The 23733-nt window shown below is 37.5% G+C and overlaps 1 protein-coding gene and 1 long non-coding RNA gene across 5 annotated transcripts; one reads left to right on the top strand and one right to left on the bottom strand.

The window, feature by feature from the left end:
• Nucleotides 1-319: 319 nt before the first annotated feature.
• Nucleotides 320-18928, bottom strand: LOC109201073 (leukocyte elastase inhibitor). Of its 4 annotated transcripts, XR_003217849.1 has the most exons (14): nt 18657-18928; nt 18479-18514; nt 18067-18393; nt 14557-14832; nt 12096-12214; nt 8245-8358; nt 6867-7007; nt 6479-6596; nt 5170-5315; nt 2437-2514; nt 2217-2306; nt 1274-1454; nt 767-903; nt 558-646 (listed from the first exon to the last, which is right to left on the bottom strand). XR_003217849.1 is itself a non-coding variant. In XM_025904599.1 (13 exons), exons 1-13 carry the CDS (start codon nt 18697-18699, stop codon nt 408-410), a joined length of 1908 nt encoding a protein of 635 aa, XP_025760384.1. In that variant the 5' UTR covers nt 18700-18917; the 3' UTR covers nt 320-407. The 4 variants fall into 4 exon arrangements, 3 of the variants coding, with proteins under 3 accessions (XP_025760384.1, XP_025760385.1, XP_025760386.1); XM_025904599.1 differs by lacking the exon at nt 767-903 and having other exon boundaries at nt 320-646; nt 18657-18917; XM_025904600.1 differs by lacking the exon at nt 767-903 and having other exon boundaries at nt 320-646; nt 5170-5312; nt 18657-18916.
• LOC109201074 (uncharacterized) lies at nt 12209-13314 on the top strand. The gene is made up of 2 exons (XR_002061079.2): nt 12209-12368; nt 12503-13314. It is a non-coding gene; the product is annotated as an uncharacterized LOC109201074 (long non-coding RNA).
• Nucleotides 18929-23733: the final 4805 nt, after the last annotated feature.

Here is a 23733-nt window from a genome sequence, read left to right as displayed (position 1 = left end):
TGGACAGATACCATCTCCTGGTCACCATCTAGTGCAGAACTGGGCATTGTATGTGCTGATTGTCCCGAACCGGCCAGTGTGAAGTCAATGAGAAATTAAGATCAAATGTAAATTATACATCATGCAGTTTGTCTCATTTCAGCTACTAAACACTGTTTGATAAATTTCTGATCAGAAGATGGGACATTTGAAGAGTATGGTATAAACATCTGAACAGATAACATTTAAAGATAAGAAAGTTTTGAAAATAGAAAAATACAAAATATGAGATACAAAACACAGAAAAAACTGATAGTAGAGAGCTGTATATTAATATGGATACAGCGCTGTTGTGCAGTGATTTTGAAAGGTTCTCCAACTAAACACTAAAGACTTCTGGTACTGAGCTGCTCTAAAGGACACAGAGCTCACACAGGGCAGCAGAACCGACCAGCAAACAGGATGTTCATAGTGGGGTTATGTCTGATGAAGAAGAGGAAGGGGTGGTCTGCGATGAAAGAGTTTAAATTGCCCCGCATTATCTTGCCTGAACAGTACTCAAACCAACACATATCCACAAAAGTAGCCTCAGTTGCCTTCTCGTGGACCTTCACAAAAGCCTTGTGGATGACTTTTGAAAGTACCAGATCTTTGTGCCCAGACATGCCTGTGACAGAGAAGTGAAAGGAGAACATTTTAAATGAACATAATGCTGCATTTTCATTTGTTATCTGAGAGGATTTTTTCAAATTAAAATCTGATAAGGCTAGGTGGTGATATAGATCACCTGGCTGAGCTGACAACCAAAATACCAAATGTGCTGCAGGAGCCGGGGTTTGACTGTTTCCAGACCATTTCCTGCATGCCATTCAACTCATCCTCTGCCTTTCTTCCTATCTTGACTATTCTGTCAAAGTGTAATATCTGCAAAATAACCATGAAAAAAAAAAAAACCCTTCATAATGTCACTTTAACAGCCTGTCATTAGTGATTAGTATCAGAGAGTACAGCTGGTTTAGGCAGGATGAACCAGAACACCTCCCTGACTGTCTGTCAGTATTACAGTATTAAAAGTATCAGGACTGTCATGTAAAAGTCCACCAGTCCATTCAAAACCCAGCATCAAAGCTTAGATCCTGCTTTTAAAATCTCACAGTAGTATGATCAGCAAACAAGACAAACAATCTGCTGAAATAAGCAGCTCCATGGTCTTTTGGAGAACTCTGTCACTGCTGGAGCATTGTTGCTCTACACTCTGTTCATAAACACCAACAAACTGCAACGTATGTCTCACCAGAGAAGTCACACTTTGTGTGATCAAAGGCGTCCACCATGCTCATGCTGCTCAGGACTGTGTTCAGGTCATACGTCTCCTCCAGTGTAAAACGAGGCAGCCTCACATCAATGTAACATGTTTGCATCTTGCCTGGATGAGTCCAAGCTACAAATTTCTCGGAGGTCAGCTCCTTCTCCAGCTGGGATGGAAACAATATCAGTCATTGTGGTGAACTTATCAAGTAATCGTTGCCATTGTCAGTAGTCATAATCAGATGTAATAGTTGTTTAATTGAACTGTTTTACATTTTATTTGATACACAACATTTTACCAGTACTGGTAAATTGTTGTGTTCTAAATGTTATGAAGCCATCTGCATAACATTTACACATAACACCTTACCCTGGGGGCACCTCCAGGGTAAGGTGTTCCCACCAGGCATACACTGTGACCTGCTGGAGAGAATAAATCTATCGGCCAGACTGGGAACACCTGATATTTTCTCAGATAAGCTGTAGGAGAGAGGGAGGTTTCATTGTGCCATGCATTCATAATGCATGGCACAATGTGCCACACTTTTCAGCCGCAGTTTATTCATTTTTCAGTTGTTACTTTTTCATATTTTGACAATGCGTGAACATCTTTTGTAGAAACATGTTTTCATATCATATTTAATATATTTCAAGTGTTTTTCTTCTTCGTTTTTTGTTTGGAGTTTAACGTGTGTAAATGTGCAATGTGAGGTGCTGCACAGTTAAGCAGCATGATTCATTCAAGAATGTCATTAAAAGTTTCAAATTACTTTGTTTACACAGTTTTTGATGTCAAGCAGTTTTCAAATGTGACTTAATATCTGGGTGTTTGTCAGTTTTAGACTAATCAGTCAGTCTAATTTTTTTTCTTTGTTTAGTTGACTAGGAAATGAGTCACCAGGAACATCCCGAGTGTGTAAGTGTTCTACCTTCTCCAGTCCTGTTGTATCATCCTCGATCTCTGCAGGTAAAAAGATGAGCATGCTCACTTCCTCCCCACTGTAAGGCATCTCTAGAATCTGTCCAGCAGAAGGTTTCAAACATTACTGCACATAAATCTACTGATACACATACATTACAATCACTCAGTCCAGCAATGAAATCTGATTATGCAGTGATTTATATCAATATGATAAATATAATGGTTACCTTGCAGTTTGCTTCTTCGATGAAGGTACACGCAAAGTTTCCTTCCTGTTTCATCATCTTCACAGGCTTTGAGTCATTCTGAAGACAAACAAGAAATTACATTTGACATTAAATATCATTTTTTAATATATACATTGAAATATTTCTTGGATGCAAAAGTGGATTAAATGACTCTGAAAATGAAAGAGATAAAAATTTGCCCTTGAAGCTGTGTGTCATGACTACTCATTTCCAGTCTCATAAGTCACATTGCTTTTATTAAAGTAGTTTGTAAATAAGCTTTGTATGTCGTACAGAGATAAATCTTAATTGTCTCACACTGGGGTTTAATCAGGGCTTGACTGGGACAAAAAATCGTTCTGGGTATTTTGACTAGAGACCGGCCCAACATTACAGGAAAAACCATAAAGCCTTTGAATGAAAACAAACGCTTTTTTGACAGTGATGTACACTGTCTTGTTGGTATACATGCATCAATCTAATAAACTTAAACCTACACCTTCCTCCCTATTCTGGTATTTGAAACAGTACTTAGTTTAAACCCAAAGACTGCTTGGTCGAGTTAACCTCCTGAATTATCTACAACACATGGTGGAAACCTGAAATTAAGACAGAGAAGACTAGAGGTGAGACATGGTCATTACTGAACATTAAAAATAATAAATGACAGATTTAGTGATATTTTCATAAACTATTCATTTACCACATCAATAAACAGCATGGCAGGGCAGAATATTTTTTCTAACATGGCAACTTTTAAAAAGTGAAAGGAGACAGAAAGAAAGGTGAAAAAGAATAAAACTTAATTGACTTTTTGATGGCATTTTACACACAGTAGTGGTACAGAATCTAGAAAATGTGGGAAAATACTGGCATCATATACAGTACTTACTTCTGAAGAAATTATAATGGGACCCTGAAAAAAATTTACTATGTACATTTGACATCAGATGAAAATGTTGGTTGTAAGATTCAGATAATCTTACAACCAACATTTACAGGTCTACCTAAAAAAATCAGACAACTACAGCTCATTCAGAACTCTGCTGCTCGAGTCCTCACTAAGGAAAAGTGGACCACATCAGTCCAGCTCTGAGGTCTTTACACTGGCTGCCTGTCTGTCAGAGGATAGACTTTAAAGTTCTGATGCTGGTCTATAAAGCTCTGAATGGTTTAGAACCAAAATACATCAGTGACCTCCTGACCCAGTATGAACCTTGCAGATCCCTCAGGTCACCTGGATCCTGTTTTTTTTATCAGTTCCTGGAGTCAGAACCAGACACGGAGAAGCTGCATTCAGCTTTTATGCTCCATATATCTGGAACAAACTCCCAGGAAGCCTCAGATCAGCTGAAACACTCAGTTTATTTAAATCCAGGTCGAAGACTCACCTGTTCTAAGCTGCATTTGAATAAAGCACCAAATCCGAACTGTTTTACTTTTAAGCTTAAATTTCAAAACTTAGATTTTAACTACTGATTTTATCTACTGTTCCATTTTTTTCATTTTAAATCATGCTTTTTATTTGTTTTTGTTTTTTAATGTCTCTGTAAAGCACTTTGAATCACCTTGCTGTTGAATTGTGCTATATAAATAAACTTACCTTGCCTAATAAAAGCTAGATGTTTTAAATCGCTAGGGGGCCAGGTATGATGTTTGCTGGAGCTGTGGCTCCAGCAAACATCAGCTGATACTAGAAGGTAATATTAAATAAATTGTAACAACAGCTGATCAAGCTTAAAGGTGCTGCTGTTGTTTAATGCGACCTCCGCTGGTTTCCTCTTTCTGGCGCAAAGTGGGCGATAAAAAAACAAGAGAGACAGGATTTGCGACAGAAAAGCCGAACAGCTGATCATTGATCAGTTTCATGATTGAAGTAGCAACAGGAGAGGGAGGGGAAGAGAATGAGAGAAGAAGAGGCAGCTGTGCAGCATAAAGACAGAATAAATCCAGCTTTGTGTCATTTTCATTGTAGCTGAAGTACAGGACAAATCGCATTCCTTTTCAGCTCAATACAAAACACGTAATATTTTCTCTGAATACGGGACGATTCCATTTTTTATGGGACGGTTGGCCGCCTCGGGTCTCTCCTCCTTATCCTGCCTCACCTTTCCCTTATCCACCTGCTGGCCTCCACCACTTGCTAATGTTACTGAACCTGTGGAAGCTCTGCCATAGCCACCACCAAACAACTGAATTATTTTTTTACACATCTGCCAGCATCTGGCCAATCCACCACCTTTCATTATTTATACCGTCACGAAAAACAAAACGACACACACACACACACACACACACACACACACACACACACACACACACACACACACAGGCCCATAGAAACGAAAAATCACCATCGGCCCACTGGTATACCCGATGGCCAGTTCAACTATGGGCTTAATGAAGTCTCACACTAATCATTTTAGCTATTCACCTTTAAAGCTTCCTTTTCCATTATAATTGGCTGTCCCTCTTTAACAAAAGATGCGGGGACGATCTTTCTGACATATCACGGAGAGCCAAGAGCAGAAAAACAAACCGATCCTTTACAGAAGTCTGAAAACTGAGCTTTGGCTCACAGGGATTACTTGTACATTTGCTCACCTCATGATTTGAAACTGTCCATGTTTAATATGACTAACCACAACTGCAACAGTGTATACACTTTATAATGTTATAGTTTCAGAAACTCACATTTCATAGTCAGTGTTCTGTTTTTATGAGCACTTTTACCTTCTTGAGCCAAAATTGAGCATCATAAGTTTTAGACCACGAGAAATCTTTCTTCCAGCTGCCTCTGAAGTGGGTGGCAGTGAACAACACCAGCCTGGTCAGTTCATTCAAATCATCTTCATCCACCACCTCTGTGATGTTACCTGCTGACCAAAGTAAAACCAAATGTAAACATTGAGAAGTAAAGCCTCAAAGACTGCAGCAAAGTTTTCATCCACAAATCTATGAAAACATGATGGACCCCACACTCTTTCAGCCTTTGTTGGCCAGAGAAACATGATGAGTTTTACAAATGCTGTTTAATCGAAGTATATTCTCTGACTATTGGTGAAACCTGAAGATATTATTCATCAGCACAACATGTGAATATTTAGAACAAGTAAGGATGCAGAGCAATTCTGGCTAATCACTACAGCACACATGTAACAACTCATTATTGAAGTACTTCAAAATCCTGCTTTTTCTACCTGAGATAAGATAAATTAGGTAAACAAGGGACATCAGGTAAGCAGGTAAAGTTACATTCATGTGCTGTTCCACAAGATGGCGCTCCTCCCTATATTTCTTCATACACACCCTCAATGCTCTGCATATACTTGAGTTGAGCTTCAGTCAAGGTCAACACATCTGGATGTAAACAAAGTATTCTGGTGCCTGGCAGCCACCTTGGAAGTGAATGAGACTACCATTAATGCTATGCCAGCACAAACAGGCAGGGAGCCAAAAACGCTTTTCATAGAAGGAAAGAGTTAATATTAAAATCTGATGGTATTTTAAGCTGTGCTGTAGTCCAACTTTCACAGAACTCATTAAACTCAACTGCCTAAACTCATATTACCCTGAGAGAGTGGGACAGGAAGAGTTTGACAGATAAAATATAAAATAAAGATACATAAACAAGAAGATTAAAAAATATGAGAAGCAGCAGTGAGTGGGTTTGGCTGAAAAGAAACAAGTAAACAGAGGACTGTACAGACACTGAGGAAGGTGGTTCTGGGATCCAGAGATTGAAGCACTGTGGGTTAAATCAGGATTAACGGTGGAAGGAGCCCTTTGACAAACCCTGGTCATAGGTCTGTAAAGCTTCTTCACTCTTTAAAACTATCTTAAGTACATCTACCATCACTTCTGAACACTAGAAGGAAAAAAAAAAAAAGTCATTCAGTATTTTCATGGTATCCTTACAGGTGCACACTCCTCCCCTTAGAGGGACTTAGCAGGAGCAGTGAGTCCTGCTTATGAAAAACATGTGAACTTGAACTGGACATTAGATGAAGTGATTGTCGGTTCATGTGTAAATGTGATCCACCTGGTGTGTTTTTCTGCACCCAGTTGTTGACATCAATCCTGACCTCTTCAGACCTGGTCTTGAAGTCCACAGACTCCAGCTCTGTGCTGTAATGTTTCTTGCTTTGTATTAAGAATTTCTGAAACCACAGACGACACATTTATAAATTCACTCCAGCAAAGTCTCTGACATCACTGATTCTGATTTACTTCAGGCTGACATGATAAGAAAACACAGTTATATCCACACGAACACACATGCTGAATCACACATGCTTCATATCAATCATTAACACAGTTTTAGATTCTGATCAGTCAGAAATCACAGCATTTCTCTCTCTGCCTCTCATTGACTCCAAAACACATGAGCTCATGAAGAATCACACTCTACATAAGAAGAAGAAACAGACCTGAGTAAAGGGGCAGGACTTCTCTCTGTACAGTCTGTTAGCAACACTGAAGGTAAATGGCGCCTCTGGCCTTTTGAGTTCAGTGAGAAGTTTGGCAAAGCTGCTGTGAACATCACCCCAACAATCCTTGGCTTGCAAGCACTGTGGACAAAACACATTAGTGGATTCAAAGAAGAACACAGAGAAGAAAAATACTGGAAAGTCATGTGTGACGATGTTAACTCTGCAAAATTCTTTTATTTGGTTTAAACTTTGTGTTTAATTGCCTTTCATTTTAGGTAAGTGTTAAACTAACTTTTGATTTTCTTTCTTTGTTGTTAGATCATTTGTTAGCGTTTGTTTCCCCTGAGTGCCCAACTTCTTCAACATACCCAAGGAACCTTTCTGTTATCTGGATTCACTTAGCCTAACATTAGCAATAAGTGGTCACATGAAACCTGCACGTCCCAAAAAAAGGTGTGTTGGCATCATCTAACCTAAAAGCGGTGTTTCATAGATCATATTATTTGTCATCCACAAAAAAATAGTCCCTGTGAGTGCCAACTATTACAGAAAAGTTATCAAATAGTGATAAAAAAAAATCTATAAAGAACAAGAAAAACTAGAGTAAAACACTTTCTTAAAGTACACATGCTTAATGCTGCAGAAAATCAATAATCTTGTGATTAATCGCACAGAGCAGAAAAATAAACACTTGAAATCCAGCTGATTATTTTATTATCTTATCACTGAATGTTCTCTCAGTGCTGCTGTATTTCTAAGGTGATGACAGCAACTTTCAACTGGCTCAATTTAAACATTGAAGGTTACTGTCCCATGGGTTGCAACTTTAAATAAGTAGGTTAGCACATGGTTGGAGAAAAGCAGCCAGGTTCGGTCTCTCTCTCTCTCTCTAGCTTCACTATCCAATAAAAAGTGTATTTCTCAAAGTTAGTAGGAAGACTGTTTGTGCAGCATTGATCCCGTTGGAAAGATTTTACCTTTCGTTCAATAAATCTCAGAAAACTGGTTTGGTTTCAGTCTCAGTTTATTTTTCCACATTACTCTGGAGTTACTTTGCTCATTTAGGTTGTCATGTTGACTTGAGTTTAGTTTATTTGACCTCTTTTAAGGGTCCAATATTATCACTTTTGTATGACTTACTGTGCCCTCATGTCTAACCAGCTCAGTCGCTCACATTAGGTTTCAGACTATAATAATATCACACTGATACACTGGAGACAAGTCAGGGTCATTTATACAGTTATAATGGTCACAGTGGTTTCCAGCAGCTGCTCAGATTAACACCAGAGCATCCTGCATGTGTTAAATGAGTACCACTACAATAACTATTCTGCACTATAATTTTAGTGTTTGTGAGTGAGCGTGTGTACTGTACCTCTGACATCTGTGTGGCTGTGTTGCCTCTGGCCCCCAGCATCACCATAGCCAGGGCTGAAGAGATGCTGAACGGGGAGAAAAAGATGTTTCCCGTCTTGTTGTTGTTGCTCAGCTGTTTGAACAAAGCCAGAGAGAAGGAAGTGTTGTCCTTGGGCAGAGATGTTGCTGATCCCATTGTTTCTGGTACAAAGAAGGGGTGCAGAGAGTTGTTTAATGCACCTGTTACACCCCTGAAAACAGGGGGAAAAGAATCACGAGAGTGATTTTGACTTGCGTCTCTCATGCAGCGTTTATTGCAGTGAAAATGAACGTTTTACATTCTGTACTGCTAAATTTCACATGGTGGAAGAAAACACTAAATAATAAACCGAAATACTAAAGTGCTTACTATACATATACTTGAGCAGGTTTCCTGACAAAGTCGCTGACAATAGCGGCGTTTTTAGCTCCTGCCGTTATCTTACTGGCCATTACACAGTACAAAACCGAGGCTCAAAGTAGTGATGGGTCCTGCAAAACTGACGCACCGACTCATGTATCAAGCTCACCTAGCGATGCCTGTATCGGTGCGTGCGTCACTTTAAGAAAAAGTCACGTGATCGATACAGCTGCTGTATCGCTCATTGTCAACGCGCCAAACTGTGTTTAAAAGGTACCGCATCCGCATCTGCCAACGGAATGAGTCGCCACCAAAAAAACCCCCCACAAAATTACTCTGGCAAAGAAAAAAATAATACACATCTCTCCATAACAAAATGGAGCCCGAAAGAAAAAGAAACGTTTCTGCTGTGTGGGATCATTTTGATCTTTTAACTGCAAATAAGGTAACTGTTTGTTTCAGTGTAATCTATCAGAATAGGAAAAACAGCAATTTGACTTGAAGTGTAAATTATTTATTTCATTTTATGCAGGTTAAATGTCGCATCTGTTCTGCGGAGCTTTCTTACAAACAAAAGCAAATCCTCAGTGTTACAGAGGCATTACAGAGCCAAACATGAAAATGAGGAGACAAACACACTGAGAATGAACACAGGTCGGCCTATATTGACACTGAACAGCTTTATCATCATCTTTTTTATTAGTATGCGTTTTATTTTTCAAATCAAGCATCTAGGAAGACTGTTCTGGACCAGGCAGTCCTGAATTTTATTATAAAGGACTGCCAACCCCTTAGTATTGTGGAGAGTGTCAGAGAGAAACATTCCAAGATCAGAGGATCCTTTAAGGTACTGGGGGATGAGGAAGACATCTTATCAGAACCTTTTCCACCTGACTTTACAGTTTTTGTGTACCCCAGCTTCATCTGTGCCTGTGAGATTTCCAAAGCTGGGGAAAAGGTGTAAAAAAAAAAAAAAAAAAAAAGCAATAGACTGAATGCAAAAAGATTGGATAAACTTATTTTTCTGAATAGAAATTTATAATAAACTCTGAGTCGAATGGGTAATATTACATTCACAATACTTTCATTTTAATTTTCACTTAATGTCATTCACACTATATTTTAAAGATGTAAATGGTCTGTATTTGTATAGCACTTTACTAGTCCCTAAGGACCCCAAAGCGCTTTACACATCCAGTCATCCATCCATTCACTCACTGGTGATGTCTACAATATTTGCAATATAAAAGATATAAAATGATTCCATAGAAAGTACAATACCTTACAGTGTATAAGTATGACTAGGTCATTGAATTGTGTCTCAAGTAAGTTGCCTGCAATGATATTTAAGGTCCAGCAGGTGTCAGTATGGAGCAAAACAGCAAAACTGTGTCGACACAGTATCGATACAGTTTGGGGAATGTGCTGAAACGCTTCACGAGGCCTCATCTACCCATCACTAGCTCAAAGCCGCCACATATATGTGCACAAAACTGTAATATAATGCTTCTAAAGCTTACAAAACAACGAAGGATTACCTGTTAAATATCTTAACAGTGTACACATTGGAAATATATCAACTTTTAAACATTTTTACCTGAAAACAGGGGGAAAAGTAGTGATGGCCCGCTTAAAGCTGACGCTCCGGAGCGTGTGTCGAAAAAAACCAACACACTGGTTCAGAAGCACTGTGTTGAGGCTTGCTTCGTTTGGCAAAAGTCACGTGACCAGTGACGTCCGAAGCTTCATTACGCACGTAACTGCTTCGGTACCTGATTCAAATGGAACGAAGTGAATCATTTGCGGGATTTGTGGAGTGTTTTGATGGTGGCAGATAGCGAACCACTGATCATTCTACTGAGAGATTTGGTTCTGTTGTGTGGGAGTATTTTGAGTTTATTTTGGTCGGTGGGTTTTCCAGCTTTGTGTTCTGGCTATTTGCTTTTGTTTTGTGCGTCTTTATTTTATCTGAAAACGGGACAAACTTAAAATGTAAAAAATCTGCTTTTCATAATGTAAATATCATTAAATAACTTCCATTTGACTCGTAACATTTAATGTTATAAAAAGATGTATTTTATTTAAAAAAAAAATAATCTTAAAATGTTAGTCTACAAAATGTGCAGCAATTTAATTTATTTATTCTCTTTAGCTGATAGTTTGTGGAGCCATAACTGCATCTCTACCAGTTTTTCTGCACTCCAGCCTCTTCTGTGCCATGTGAAGGGATTTTCCTTAAGGCAGGAGAAATTATCTCCACGAAAAGGAACAGGTTCGGCCATCGCACAGTGGAACTAATTCTCTTCTTGAATAAAAATGAAAAAGGGTTACCTTAAATGCATCATGTTTTTAATTTGCAAGTTCATAAGCATTTCCCTTTCCATTTCACAATCAATTCTACCCCAGGTCAAAAATACGTATAGGAAAATTTCCCTAATATAATATTATTTATAAATATACCCGTCTAGAGATTAAATGCATAAGTACATGGAGGCAGGACCTCACAGCAGAAGCATACTGCATAATGTGCATTATTATATGCATGTTATATGTAACGTGGTATTTTTCAATTATTGTATTTACCAACATCAAGAAGTCACAAGAAAAGAAAGACCACACCATGGTGCATGTTCAAACAAAGAAAGTTTACTGGTCAAAATAATTTATTAAACAAATAAACTACATTTTTAACACCAAAAAATACGCGTTCAAAGCAACACAACAGCAGCCCAATATGAGACAGAGTTCCACTCTGTAGAGTGGGCTATCATTATGAAGCAGTTGGTTTTATTTTGTGGATTCAAGCTGCTCTTCATATTTTTGGCCACCAGATGTCACCAGAGAGGACTGTGTTGAAAAGCTTCGAGTAATGAACCGTTTTTCAATACAAGCTTCAGTGTTTCAGAAAGCTTCATTTGGCCATCACTACTACAAGGTCATTAAAATAAGATGGGGCCTGATTATTTAAGACCTTGTATGTGAGGAGCAGGATTTTGAATTCAATTCTGGATTTAACAGGAAGCCAATGAAGGGAAGCCAAAACAGGAGAAATATGCTCTCTCTTTCTAGTCCCCGTCAGTACTCTTGCTGCAGCATTTTGAACAAAGAAGGGGGGCAGAGAGTTCTTCAATGTGTCAAGCAAGATTAATTAAATCTAACTGAGGTTCACTTTACCAAAAAATTACAAAACAAAAACTACGGTGGCTGTTATTCAGGGTTTTTGTTTAAAATGATATCCTTCATGGTGTGTATGCAGATTTAGTCACAAAGCTCCCAGAGAAGTCAGTGAGTTATAAACAGCTGAAAGGGTTAGCATTACTCTTTGAGCGCACATGGAAAAAAAAAAAAAAAAAAATCTACAATAGGATTACAGTTATACACACAAGATACACTGTGTGGGGTAATTTATGAGTAGTAACCACGTAGACGTGATTTATAAAAAAAAAACTGAATAAAGTTACATGACTTACTGACATCCACTTTTCTTTCGTCGTCAGACGGTCAGGATTCTTTCTGGCTTCCGCTTGAAGCGTTTTTTGTTTGTTTGGGTTTCGCGTTGACCATAACCTCCCCCGGCACTGATTACGTTCTGGATAAGAGAAGTAACGGGAATGAACTCGTCACCTACTAACCAATCAGTTAACTGGAAAACAGCGTCACCATGCCCTCGGATCTCTCTGTCTGAGGAGTAGGAGGATCTAAAGTTTTCCGGTAGCGTCTAAACTCTTCACATTTCCCAAATGGTTAGTAGGAAATCTAAATTTCTTTCTTTTTTCTACATTGTGTAAATCTTCAGTGTTTATAGTTTTTCGTAATAATTTGCACAATTACGCATGGCATAATTTCTTAAACTTGATAACTGAACATTTTTGCACAGGTCTTTTATCCCTCTGAATAAGCACGAGGATAACGCATTAAAGAGGCATTTTTACTGTGCGCACAATACTGTTGTCATAAGCTACGTGTCACGCTAGCGAAGCAAGCCGTGTGGAGGTGAGATAAGGACCCAAAACGCAGGCACTGGCTGAGATGTGAGATGCTTTATTGAAGCAGAGTGACATACAACCAAAAGCGAGGGTGGCGAGAAACAGAACTAGGAACGACTCCAGACTGGGAAAACTAAACCCTGAATCCGCAGGAAGACATGGAGGAAGTGACGCAGGGAGGTAACACAGACGGATCAATAACGCACACAAGAGGACACATGCTATAAATACACACAGAAGGAAACGAGGAAACAGCACACAGGAGGGAGATACAGCTGAACCTAATGAATCCGAGGAGACAAGGAGGACACAAGCTGAATACACTGACATCAGGAACGGACCTTCAAAGTAAAACAGGAAATACACAGACTGGACAGAGAACAGAGGGAGCACAGAACTAAAACCCTAAACACTAAAAGTCTAAACCCAAATACATACACAGAATAAACTGGAACATAAGATCATAATAATAAACACAAAACGCTGGGTCAAATGACCCAGGACTTAATTTAGAGTAAAATCAGATGCAACCTTTAATTGATGTGATTCTGTGAGAAAATTCAACACATCACATTGGACAGGAAAAGATGTTATTCCCTGTTGCTGGCATTTCAGGAAGGACACTTGTACATATTTGAATTGTACCTGAAACACTGTTTTACATTTCTACACACAACAAAATAAATAAGCTGCTTCAAACATCTCCAAAGTGAAATTTCAATGATTTTAGAAACATCCATCCATCCATTCGCTTCCGCTTATCCTTTTCAAGGGGGTGCTGGAGCCTATCCCAGCTGTCATAGGGCAAGAGGCGGGGTACACCCTGGACAGGTTGCCAGTCTGTCGCAGGGCTAACACACAGAGACACACAACCATTCGCACTCACATTCACTCCTGAATGAGGACAAAACTGTAACCCCTGGTGATCTCTGCACCTTCAGGACCCCAGCCCAGACCTGCACTAGGAGAGGTCAGGGAGATGCTGGGAGTCTGCAGTCTCACTGGGGAATAAAAGGTACCAGGATTAAGAAGGAAGCAGAATCAAACACAACACTTAGTTTCTTGTTTACACACCCGGTAGCTATGGACCAGCATTAACATATTATTGTTATGCTTCTTGTGATTTGATGAAACAAAGAGTGAACAATTCACTCTTATAGATCTTTGCAAACTCTAAATTTGATTCCTTGGTTGCTAAACACTCAGTCTCCAATAACTAACCTCTAATACTGTCTGATTGCTCCTTGCTACAGTGGGCTTTGAGAGCATTTTTGATAACGGCCAAAAATAAAGAAAGCAGTGAAAATATCAGATAAATAAAGTGACTCAAAACTACAGAGAATAACAGATCCTGTCTTTAATACATTGTTTGTCTATACAACAATTAAATATGTTTAAAGCTATGATTGAAAAACTCTTTTAATAACTTTGTTACAGTTTATAAAACCAAAGGATCAATAATAAAAACGCAGTAATCACTTATTCATGTCACTATTATTATTCTCGCTTTGTTCCAAGAGTTAGTCCATACTTGTTTTTCTTACCAGCAACAGAGAGTCTGACCGAATCACTTAATGGGGAGCTGAATTCACGACTTGAGCCTCTTTTATTATACTGACACTGGTACAATCCCTCGTTATCAAAGTCCACATTAGGAATACTGAAGGTAGCAGAGTTTGTGTTGGAGGTTTGGCTCCTCGTGAATGAACCCTGAATTTGACTCAGAGTGAACGATCCACCTAAAACCTGAGTTGAGACTGAACATGTGATTTCAACAGTCTGACCCCAGGTCACCTCACCAACAGGGCAAATGGAAACACGAGGTTTTGGAAAACTCACTGAAAAAATATCAACATATGAAAGCATTATCTCACCAGGTTACTGATTCTATTATTGAAAGAAGAGAATGAAACAAAGAACTTGGCAAAGTGGATTTTTTTCTTACCAGTAACAGAGAGTCTGACAGAGGAAGAGCTGAACCTTTGACTTGTTTTCATGTACTGACACTGGTACAGTCCATCATGATCGAAGTTCACATTGTGAAGATTGAATGTAACAGAGCTCGTAGAGGATGTTTGACTCTGACTGAATGAGCCTGAAGTCTTCTGGAGGATAAAAGTTCCACCTGAGAACTTTTCTGAGACTGAGCAAGTGATGCTGACGTCCTGACCCCAGGTGACCTCATTACTGTACAAGGAGATGGTGGGCTCTGGGTTGCTTACTGAAAAAAAACAAATGCCATGGTGTTACATGAGCCAAGGCACAGGCAAGTTCAGATCAGATCATATTAGTGCCCGTCGTATTGGCTGATGGCTTAGCTGATATCATTGCATGTATGGAAATGAAAAACCTCAGTAACTTGAGGGGCTTAGGTAGAGTTGGATGTCTCGAGACCGGTCTTGGTCTCGAGACCACTTTTACGTGGTCTTGGTCTCGTCTTGGTCTCGACTGACTTTGGTCTCGCTGTCTCGGTCTTGCGTTCTCAAATCGACATAGTGTTCGGGAGATTTGGAGTCAGCCATCAGCGGAGCGGGGGGGGGGAGGGGGTGGCTTACTGGGCTTAAGCCCAGCTCATTTTTTCAGAAGCATGGGGTCTTTTGGAGTGTAATTTGTTAGTTAGATGCCTGACTGACAACTGTATAAAATAAAAACAACACACGAAGCACAGAGCTCACCGTCGTAAATTCCCACTAATTTTGGTATGATCCGAGCTCAGGCACTAGGCGACTGCCTGCGAGTTTGCTGCAGACAGAGGAGAGCTTAAGTTTGACCAGGTACCAAAGCAAATCATTCGTACTGTACAAATAATGTAAATATGACGTGTATCACAAAAGATTGATATCAAACTGATCACTTGGTTGCGTTACTTGCTCTTCGAGTGAATCAACAAATGGATAAATAAAAAGCCAAACAACAATGCCGTCTTTTTTTTTTTTAGAGAGAGTCTTAGCTTACATTTCATATTTTCAGTTGTTACCCTCCACGGCTAAACAAACTCTCTAAATCGGTTTCAGTTATGTACTGATGTACACAACAATGGATATAAGGGGCTTCTTTCAAAGAAAAAACTCAGGTAGATGTTATTTATATATTATGCTTTGTATGTTGTTCAGTATATTTCTATGCAAAACAAGAGGAATTTCAATACACAGCAGTATATTCACAGTTGAAACCAGATATTTACATACACTTTAGGGAGAAAACATAAAAACTTTTTTTTTTTACTGTTAAACATCAATTTAGAGTAAACTTGTTTTGTTTTAGATAAATAAATGTTGAAATATCTTCTGAATTAGTTAAATGTCAGAATAAAGAGAGAGAGAGCTGTCTATTTTGATCACTTTCATCAAATTTAGGAGTACATATACACTAAGTTTATTGTTAATTAATAAAACTCCAGAAGATTCCACTCTGAGCTGAAGAAGCTTCTGATTGGTTAGTAGAGTCCATGTGAGTAAATTGGTGACACACCTGTGGATGCATATAAGGCAAAACACAGAGCCTGTTTCTTTGACAAAATCAAGAGATATCAACCAAAACACCAGGAAAAGAATTGTGGAGCTCCATAAGTGTGGCTCAGTTTTAAATACAATTTGGTGCCATTTGCAATTAAGAAATACAAACAATTTCTCTCTTTACTCTTAAAGTTAACAAATATGTTTTTTATATTTATCAATCTAAAAAAATAAACATTTAGTCTGATTTGATGTTACAATTAAAAAAGTGTTTGTGTTTTTATCTGAAGAGTATGTAAATATCTGGTTTCAACTGCATATTTGATGATGTTGGTGTTTGGCTTGATTGTCAGCACAAAGAGGGAGAGAGAGGAAGAGAGAGGGAGATGGAACAAGAGCAGGTGAGACACACATGTTAGTCAAATAGTTGTTTGCCAAAACTCATCAGAACATGTATCTAGTGCCTAGTGTAACTTTTAAGATACCATTTGTTACTTTTCAACTTCTATATTTGTTAAGTTATGCAGGCTTGTTTGCACAACAAGGCTAAATAATTATATAAACATTTCTGAATCTGAATCTAAATGTGTTAGAATTAAAAATAAGTGTAGTGCAGGTCTATGATGATTTTTAGTGCTACTATCATCTAGTTCTGATTCTGGTTCTGTCTTGGTTAAGTCCTAAGTAGTCCTGATTTTGAACTGTTGTAGTCCTGTTTTAATTCTGGATCAGTTCTGGGTCTGGTTGAATTGGGGTTTAGTCCTCGTGTCTTGATACAGCCCTGACTTTGTTCTGCCTTGCTGCTTAATTAAAAAACTAGTTTAAGGTGATATATATTTTTTTCCTATATGAAGTCATTCTTTTTTTAACAAAACTCAAAACTGAGCCTAATAATCTTTCAGTCATTTGTACCCTCACTTAATTTCCTTTCGCTGCTCAGCTCTCACACAGTGGCTGAGCTATGCTCCAATCCCTCCATATTGTGGCCAATCACATGCAAGGATATAGGATAATATCATTATGTGAAAAACACTGAGGGTGAGAGACGGGACAGTCAAGTGGAGCGTGCGTCTGTCCTCTCAGTAAGTGAGTGAGACAGTAGACAGCAGTGAGGAGGGCTGTGCGAAAGCAAAAACACATAAATATGCCTGACACCCGTAAACGAAGCAGCATCTGGCTGCAGTTTAAAGACTTTTTTGTCTCGGTCTTGGTCTTGTCTTGGTCTTGATACCCTCTGGTCTTGTCTTGGTCTCGGATTAGGCGGTCTTGACTACAAGTCTAGGCTTAGGTGGAAACTTTTTTTAACCCTGCAGCTTTTTGAACACAATAGTTTTAAGTTATTGCTGCTAAAGAGAAATGTTTAAATTAAAGAGTTCACTTTTTTGGACAAGCACTGAAAATGCTGCGCTGCACATATTGTAATGCTGTCTAAAAAGAAAAATGACTTTTCTAAACATTGCATGAATTAGAAAATACTGTCAACAGTCACATTTTAGGATCTTTACGGTAACACGCTTTTTCAAGATGAAAAGTCTGTAAATTAGGCTTTAAGTGACGTCTGAGCTCAAAGTTCTTCACAAGCCTTCAAAATAAAGGTCAGAACATCAGAAAGTTTGGTGTGTCTAATTGCTGCTGAAGTGGAAAATTCTGTTTGTCTAATTAAATAAAATCACCGTTAAAGATATGTATTTACATTTTTAATTGGAAAATATTATTAAAACATTTTTTCAGTAAGAAACAGGTTAACATGGAATCTTTAAACTATGCAAATCAGTTATCTCATTAAATATGCATTAAGCTGCAGACATGTTCAACAGACAAAGTGAGTGTAATGAAACAAACACCTAAATTTGTTTGTTTAATTCATTTGAACATATTTTCAGGGAAAGTAAAATATGATGGAATGAGAACTAACTAGAATCTAAGTATTGACAAGTACATGAAAAAAAACAGTTATTGTAAAGTGATAAGACCATAAACATTATAGAAAAGTTTCTTACCTGAACAGACGACGCCAGCATCCCGACCATGGTGACAGTAATAACTAATATAGCTGCTGTACCTACAATTGTCTAGAGAAGTTTCACTTCCTGAACAGTCCACATTACTGTGCAAGAAAGTTCCTGTACCTTGACCAAAGTAAGCAGACCCAAGAGCCTCCAGAGCTATCCCATAGCTCTGCTCTCTACAGACCACCTCAGCATCTTTTAAGTCCCAGCCATCATCACACACTGTTCCCCAGGAATAGTAAGGGTAAGAGTAAGAGTTATAGATTTCAACTCTTCCAGAGCACTGAGTGGATCCATTTACAGCTAATCTGATCAGACCTATGAGGAAAAAGACAATATGAACTATGTTGCAAAAATGGCTTGAAATTGAAAATGTAAGTATGACAGGTTAGAACAGACTGACCTGCAGAAGGTGAAGATGAGACCACGAGATAAGCAGCTATGGGGAAATGAAAAAATTTAATATTATCAAGACATAAAGTTATTCAGTCTAAAAATACTGTAAGAAAAGTTGTTATAAAGTTTTTTAGAGGGTCTCTGTGATAAAGAAAAGTATTAAACATTATGGAAATCTGTTTTACCGAAGATCAAGAAGTGAAGCGCTCTCTTCTCTCTGCCGTCCATGACTGAGAAAAAAGGCTGCTGCTTGATGTCTTATCTCTATACAAGAAGATCATGTGCTCTTGGAGGGTTTCTAAAAAATGATATTGTATTAGATAAGACAGGGCACAGTCATGCACAGATCAGGTCATTTTAGTGCCTGCCATGTTGGCTCATGGCTTAGCTGATACTACTTTATGTATGTAAATGACAAATCTCATTTAAAGGGTGCTATTTGAAAACCACTCTGCAGCTGACTATCACTTTTTTTATTTTCATTTGTACGTGATTTAGTGTCTGCTGGCAGTTATGTACAGGACTGTTACTGCTGGTTAGACTACCTCCAGCTTCTGATGTATACACACAGAAACATGAGGGAGGTGTGCTCTCCCCTGAATACCACAGTAATCTGTACTGCCTCCTTCTCTTTCTTTTCAGAAGAGAGGTGGGAGTAACATCAGAAACTTTGGTGTGTCTAACTCCCTCTGAAGTGTAAGTTGCTGTCTGCCCATATTCTAATTAGATAAAACCAGCTTGATTTGTATTTACATTTTTATTGGAAAACACTTTAAAAATGTTTACATAAGAAAGTTAACAGGTTAAAATTATATATTTAAAAGATCCAAATGAGGTGTTATCTATTTAAATATACACTAAACTGCAGAGATGTTCAAAAGACAAATTGTAGTCAAGCAAGACATTTGAACATCTGTTCATAACTAGGAAAGTAAAATATGATGGAATGAAAAGAAACCAGAATTTAAGTATTGATGAGTACATGAAGAAAACAGTTATTATACTGTTCACACTATTCGCACCCTGTTCCCCAGGACGAGTAAGAGTTATACTTATATATTTCAACTCTTCCAGAGCACAGAGTGGACCCAGATCCAACTAATCTGATCAGACCTATGAGGAAAAAGACAATATGAACTATATTGCAAAAATATACTTAAAATAAAAGTGTAAATATGACAGGTTAGAACAAACTGTAGAAGGTGAAGGTGAGACCAAGAGATAAGCAACTATGGGAAAATGAAAACATAGAATATGATCACAACAGTTATTCAGGCTAAAAATACTGTAAGAAAAGTTGTTGTAAAGTGATGAATACTTAAATTGATAACTGTGTCTTAAATACTTTTCATACTGTCTCTACAATAGATAAAAGCATTAAACAGTATGGAAAATCTGCTATACTGAGGATCAAGAAGTGGAGCACTCTCTTCTTTTATGTCATTTATGAGAACAGAAAACTGAACTAAAACTTGTGGTGTGTGAAAACATGCCACACTAGTTACGACATAATCTAACTGATAAAACACAGGAAGCGAAACTGAACATAATGTAGATGAAACAAGAAACGATCAGTATAAGACAGGAAATATGAACACAGTGACAGAGACCCAAACTCAAGATATACAACTAGACATAAAGAAAGGGTAAATGAACAGCGACATGATTGAGCCAAGAGACAAGAGGGAGACACAGAGGGACCAAGAGAACCTGGACATGAAAGAAACCGACTAAATTAAACAGGCAACTAAGAACTAGAGATATAAACAATTAAAGTAGGAAGTACAGGGGAAATGTATAAAGCTCTAGCTGGAGAGGAACTCAGGATAATCAGGGATAAATCCAGACAAATCAAGAACCTTTTCCTTAACACACACTACAAAAGTCCAAAAAAATATAAAACACTGGAAAAAGGAGCCAGGGATCCTAACAGACACCTACACTAACATAGCTTTAAATGATCCAAAATAGGAGAATCAATGAATAATGAGTAAAACTCTAATACATGTCAGAATTAACTTGTTGTGTTACTATCCACCTCCCAATTGTCATTATGCATCAATCTTTGAATTCTAAACGACGATAACTATTGTACCACCATGCTTTCCTAAATACACATTCAAATTTGGATATTTTGGGAAAGCACTCTGCTGATGTGAAAACAATTCATCCAGTTTTGTTTGTTTTTATGATTGTTTTTGTTTTTATACAGTTGAAATCTGTTATTTTCTTCATGTTGTACTTTTGGAGCATTTTGCCAGAGTGACATCTTTGGGATCAGAGCTTACAATAGTGACACATGATGGTTGATGAGTACACCACAGCTCTGTCTGGGACTTTTCTGATGCAGCTTTAAATATTTTCTGCAAACACTGTTCCAAATCTAAAACACGGAGTACAGATGTCATTTCTTATATAAATTATAAATACTAATTTGAATAGTTTGACAAAAAATAGATATAAAATACCTTTAAAGAAAATAAGGGATTAACTTGATCTTCTTTTATTAAGTTTTATTTCCATCACCATATTGTGTCAATTACTGTTCAGTTCAGTTCAGTTCAGTTCATTTTTATTTCAAACATATACATTCACCAACATTTCATAAATCATTCCATACAGTTGTTTGAAAAGGAGTAGGCTGAAGTATATACTTATTTAGCCCTACCCTTAGGTTTACATCCTCATCATCTAAATTTGAACAACAAAACGTTTACAATGCCTTCAACTTAGAACATAATAATCATCACAAAAAAATAAAAAAAAAAATTGTCATGTTCAACAAGAAAATCAAGAAAATAAACATCAGTTTGACTGCTGTCTTGGGTTAATTGCATTTTCTTCATTCTTATACTTATTTAAAATTTCTTTTTTGAGTTTTATTTTAAACTGGTTTATATCACTACTGACCTTTATTTCTTCTTTTAACTCATTCCAAAATTTAACTCCCGCTATTGAAATAGACATCCTTTTCAATGTTGTTCTTACTTTTTGTAATTTAAATTCCACTTCCCTCTAAAATTATACCTCCCTTCTCTTTCTAAGAACATTTACTTATTTCGATTGGAGCATCCCTTTCCTTGCCTTATATATTATTTGCACTGTTTTAAACTTCACCAGATCCTGGAATTTTATAGCTTGCGTCTTAATAAAGAGCGGGTTTGTGTGAGCCTATACCCCTCCTGATTTATTAGTCTAATAGCCCTTTTCTGCATTATAATTATAGTCTGAATATTACTTTTATATGTATTTCCCCAACCTCTACACAATAACTCATGTATGTAATAGTAAAGCACAATATAACATATACAATGTTTTCCTATCCAAAAATTGTTTTACTTTCCCCCAAGACAGCAATGCCCGTGCTAACTTTCCCCTCACATAAGTGATGTGTGATTTCCAACAGGCCTTATGATCAATGATCACCCAAGAAATTTATGGTATTAACCCTTTCTAGATATACATTATCAACACAAATTTCAATATTAATGTTTTTCTTATAGTTTCGAATAACATAAATTTTGTTTTATTTAAATTTAAGGACAATTGTTTCTATCAAACCACTTCTTTAACATCTTTAACTCCTGTGTGATCACCTCCAAAACCTGTTGAAATTCCACACCTGAACAAAGTATATTGGTATCATCTGCAAAAATTACAAACTTTAGTATCTTCGATCTTTACAAATATCATTTATATACATAATAACATTTTTGGTCCCATACTGATCCTTGAGGTACTCCACATCATATCCATCAGTTTAGATTTAAAGTCATTTATTTGTACATATTGCTGTCGATTCATCACATAGCTTTTTATCCAATCTAATACCACACCCCTAAACCCATATTTTTCCAGTTTGATTATTAGAATTTTGTGGTCAACAGTATCAAATGCTTTTTTTAGATCTAGAAAGACTCCAAGTGCATACTTCTTCTTATCCATACATTCAGTTATTTCTTCCATTAAATCCATCAATGCCAAAACTGTTGATCTGTTATTTCTAAACCCATACTGGCAATTTGCCAACAATTCATGTTATCCACAAAGTTATCAAATCTCTTTAGAAATAGTTTTTCCCAGTATCTTAGAAAACTGAGAGAGTACCGACACTGGTCTATAATTTGTAAAACATGCTTTTCACCTGATTTATAAATGGGAATAATTTTTGCAACTTTCATTTTTTGTGGAAAAACCCTTCCTGGAAAGACAAATTAAAATATATTGTAGCGGTTTTACAATACCATCAATTACTCTCTTTACCCGTACCATATCAATATCATGACAGTCAGTACTGTTTTGTTCTTAAGTCCACTGACATATATATATTCCTTCTTCCACTGCTCTTAAAAACATTGAACTTGCATTCCTTTCAATGTTTCCTCCAGTGTCCCTTTCTATCATATCAACCTTTATTTCCGCAGCCAATTTTGGCCCTATATTTACAAAAAAATCATTGAATCCTCTACTACTTCGTTCATTTTAGTAATAGTATTTGTCCCTCCATAAAATACCCAGGGTAGTCATTAGTCCTTGGTCCATTTTTATTATACTATTTAATACCTTCCATATCCCTTTCATGCTATCTTTATTATCTTCTATTTTTGATGAAGATTCTTTTTTTACAAGTTCTCATTATGTTAGTTAATTTTATTTTATACTTTTTATATTTCTTTTCAGATTCTGTAGTTCTCTTTTTAATGAAATCTCTATATAAGGTGTTCTTTTTTTACTGTATACATCATAATTTCTAGAAGCATCTTTAAAAACTGGAAACATGCAGGAGCCCAATTTCTTGGAGATGGAACGTCTTCAGAAGACAAGGTGGGGTCCTCAATAGACAGGCAATGATTTTGCTGCCTGGTCTGCTTCCAAACCCAACAGCTTCTCTGCAGGTGATGCTGGACTGCTCCAGAGCAGGAAACATGAGGGGCTGATACCTGGAGTCTGAAAACATGCTCTATCACTACGTTCTGAGAATGTGTCTATCATGGAGACAATTTCCTCATTTTTATGAGGAATGAAAGCAGTTATAAAAGACCAGAAGGTAGCTGAAAGCTTCTTTTACTAGAGGCACAGAAAGTGCAGGTTTCTTTTCTAAAGATGTCCAATAAAAGTAAAGCTCTAGGTTAGTTATTGTCCTGCTCACCTCGGGGTGGGCCTATTGAATGACCAACAGGTGAGGAGGGGACATTTATGCTGTTGGGGGCTGTTTCCAGTGTCTGATTCTGTCTGCAGGCTTGTTGGATGGTGTTTTATCTC

The sequence above is a fragment of the Oreochromis niloticus genome, unplaced genomic scaffold, assembly GCF_001858045.2.
Source record: "Oreochromis niloticus isolate F11D_XX unplaced genomic scaffold, O_niloticus_UMD_NMBU tig00002637_pilon, whole genome shotgun sequence".
NCBI classification, from domain to species: Eukaryota; Metazoa; Chordata; class Actinopteri; order Cichliformes; family Cichlidae; genus Oreochromis; species Oreochromis niloticus.
The sequence above is the reverse complement of the archived record's forward strand: the minus strand, read 5'-3'. Positions and strand labels throughout refer to the sequence as shown.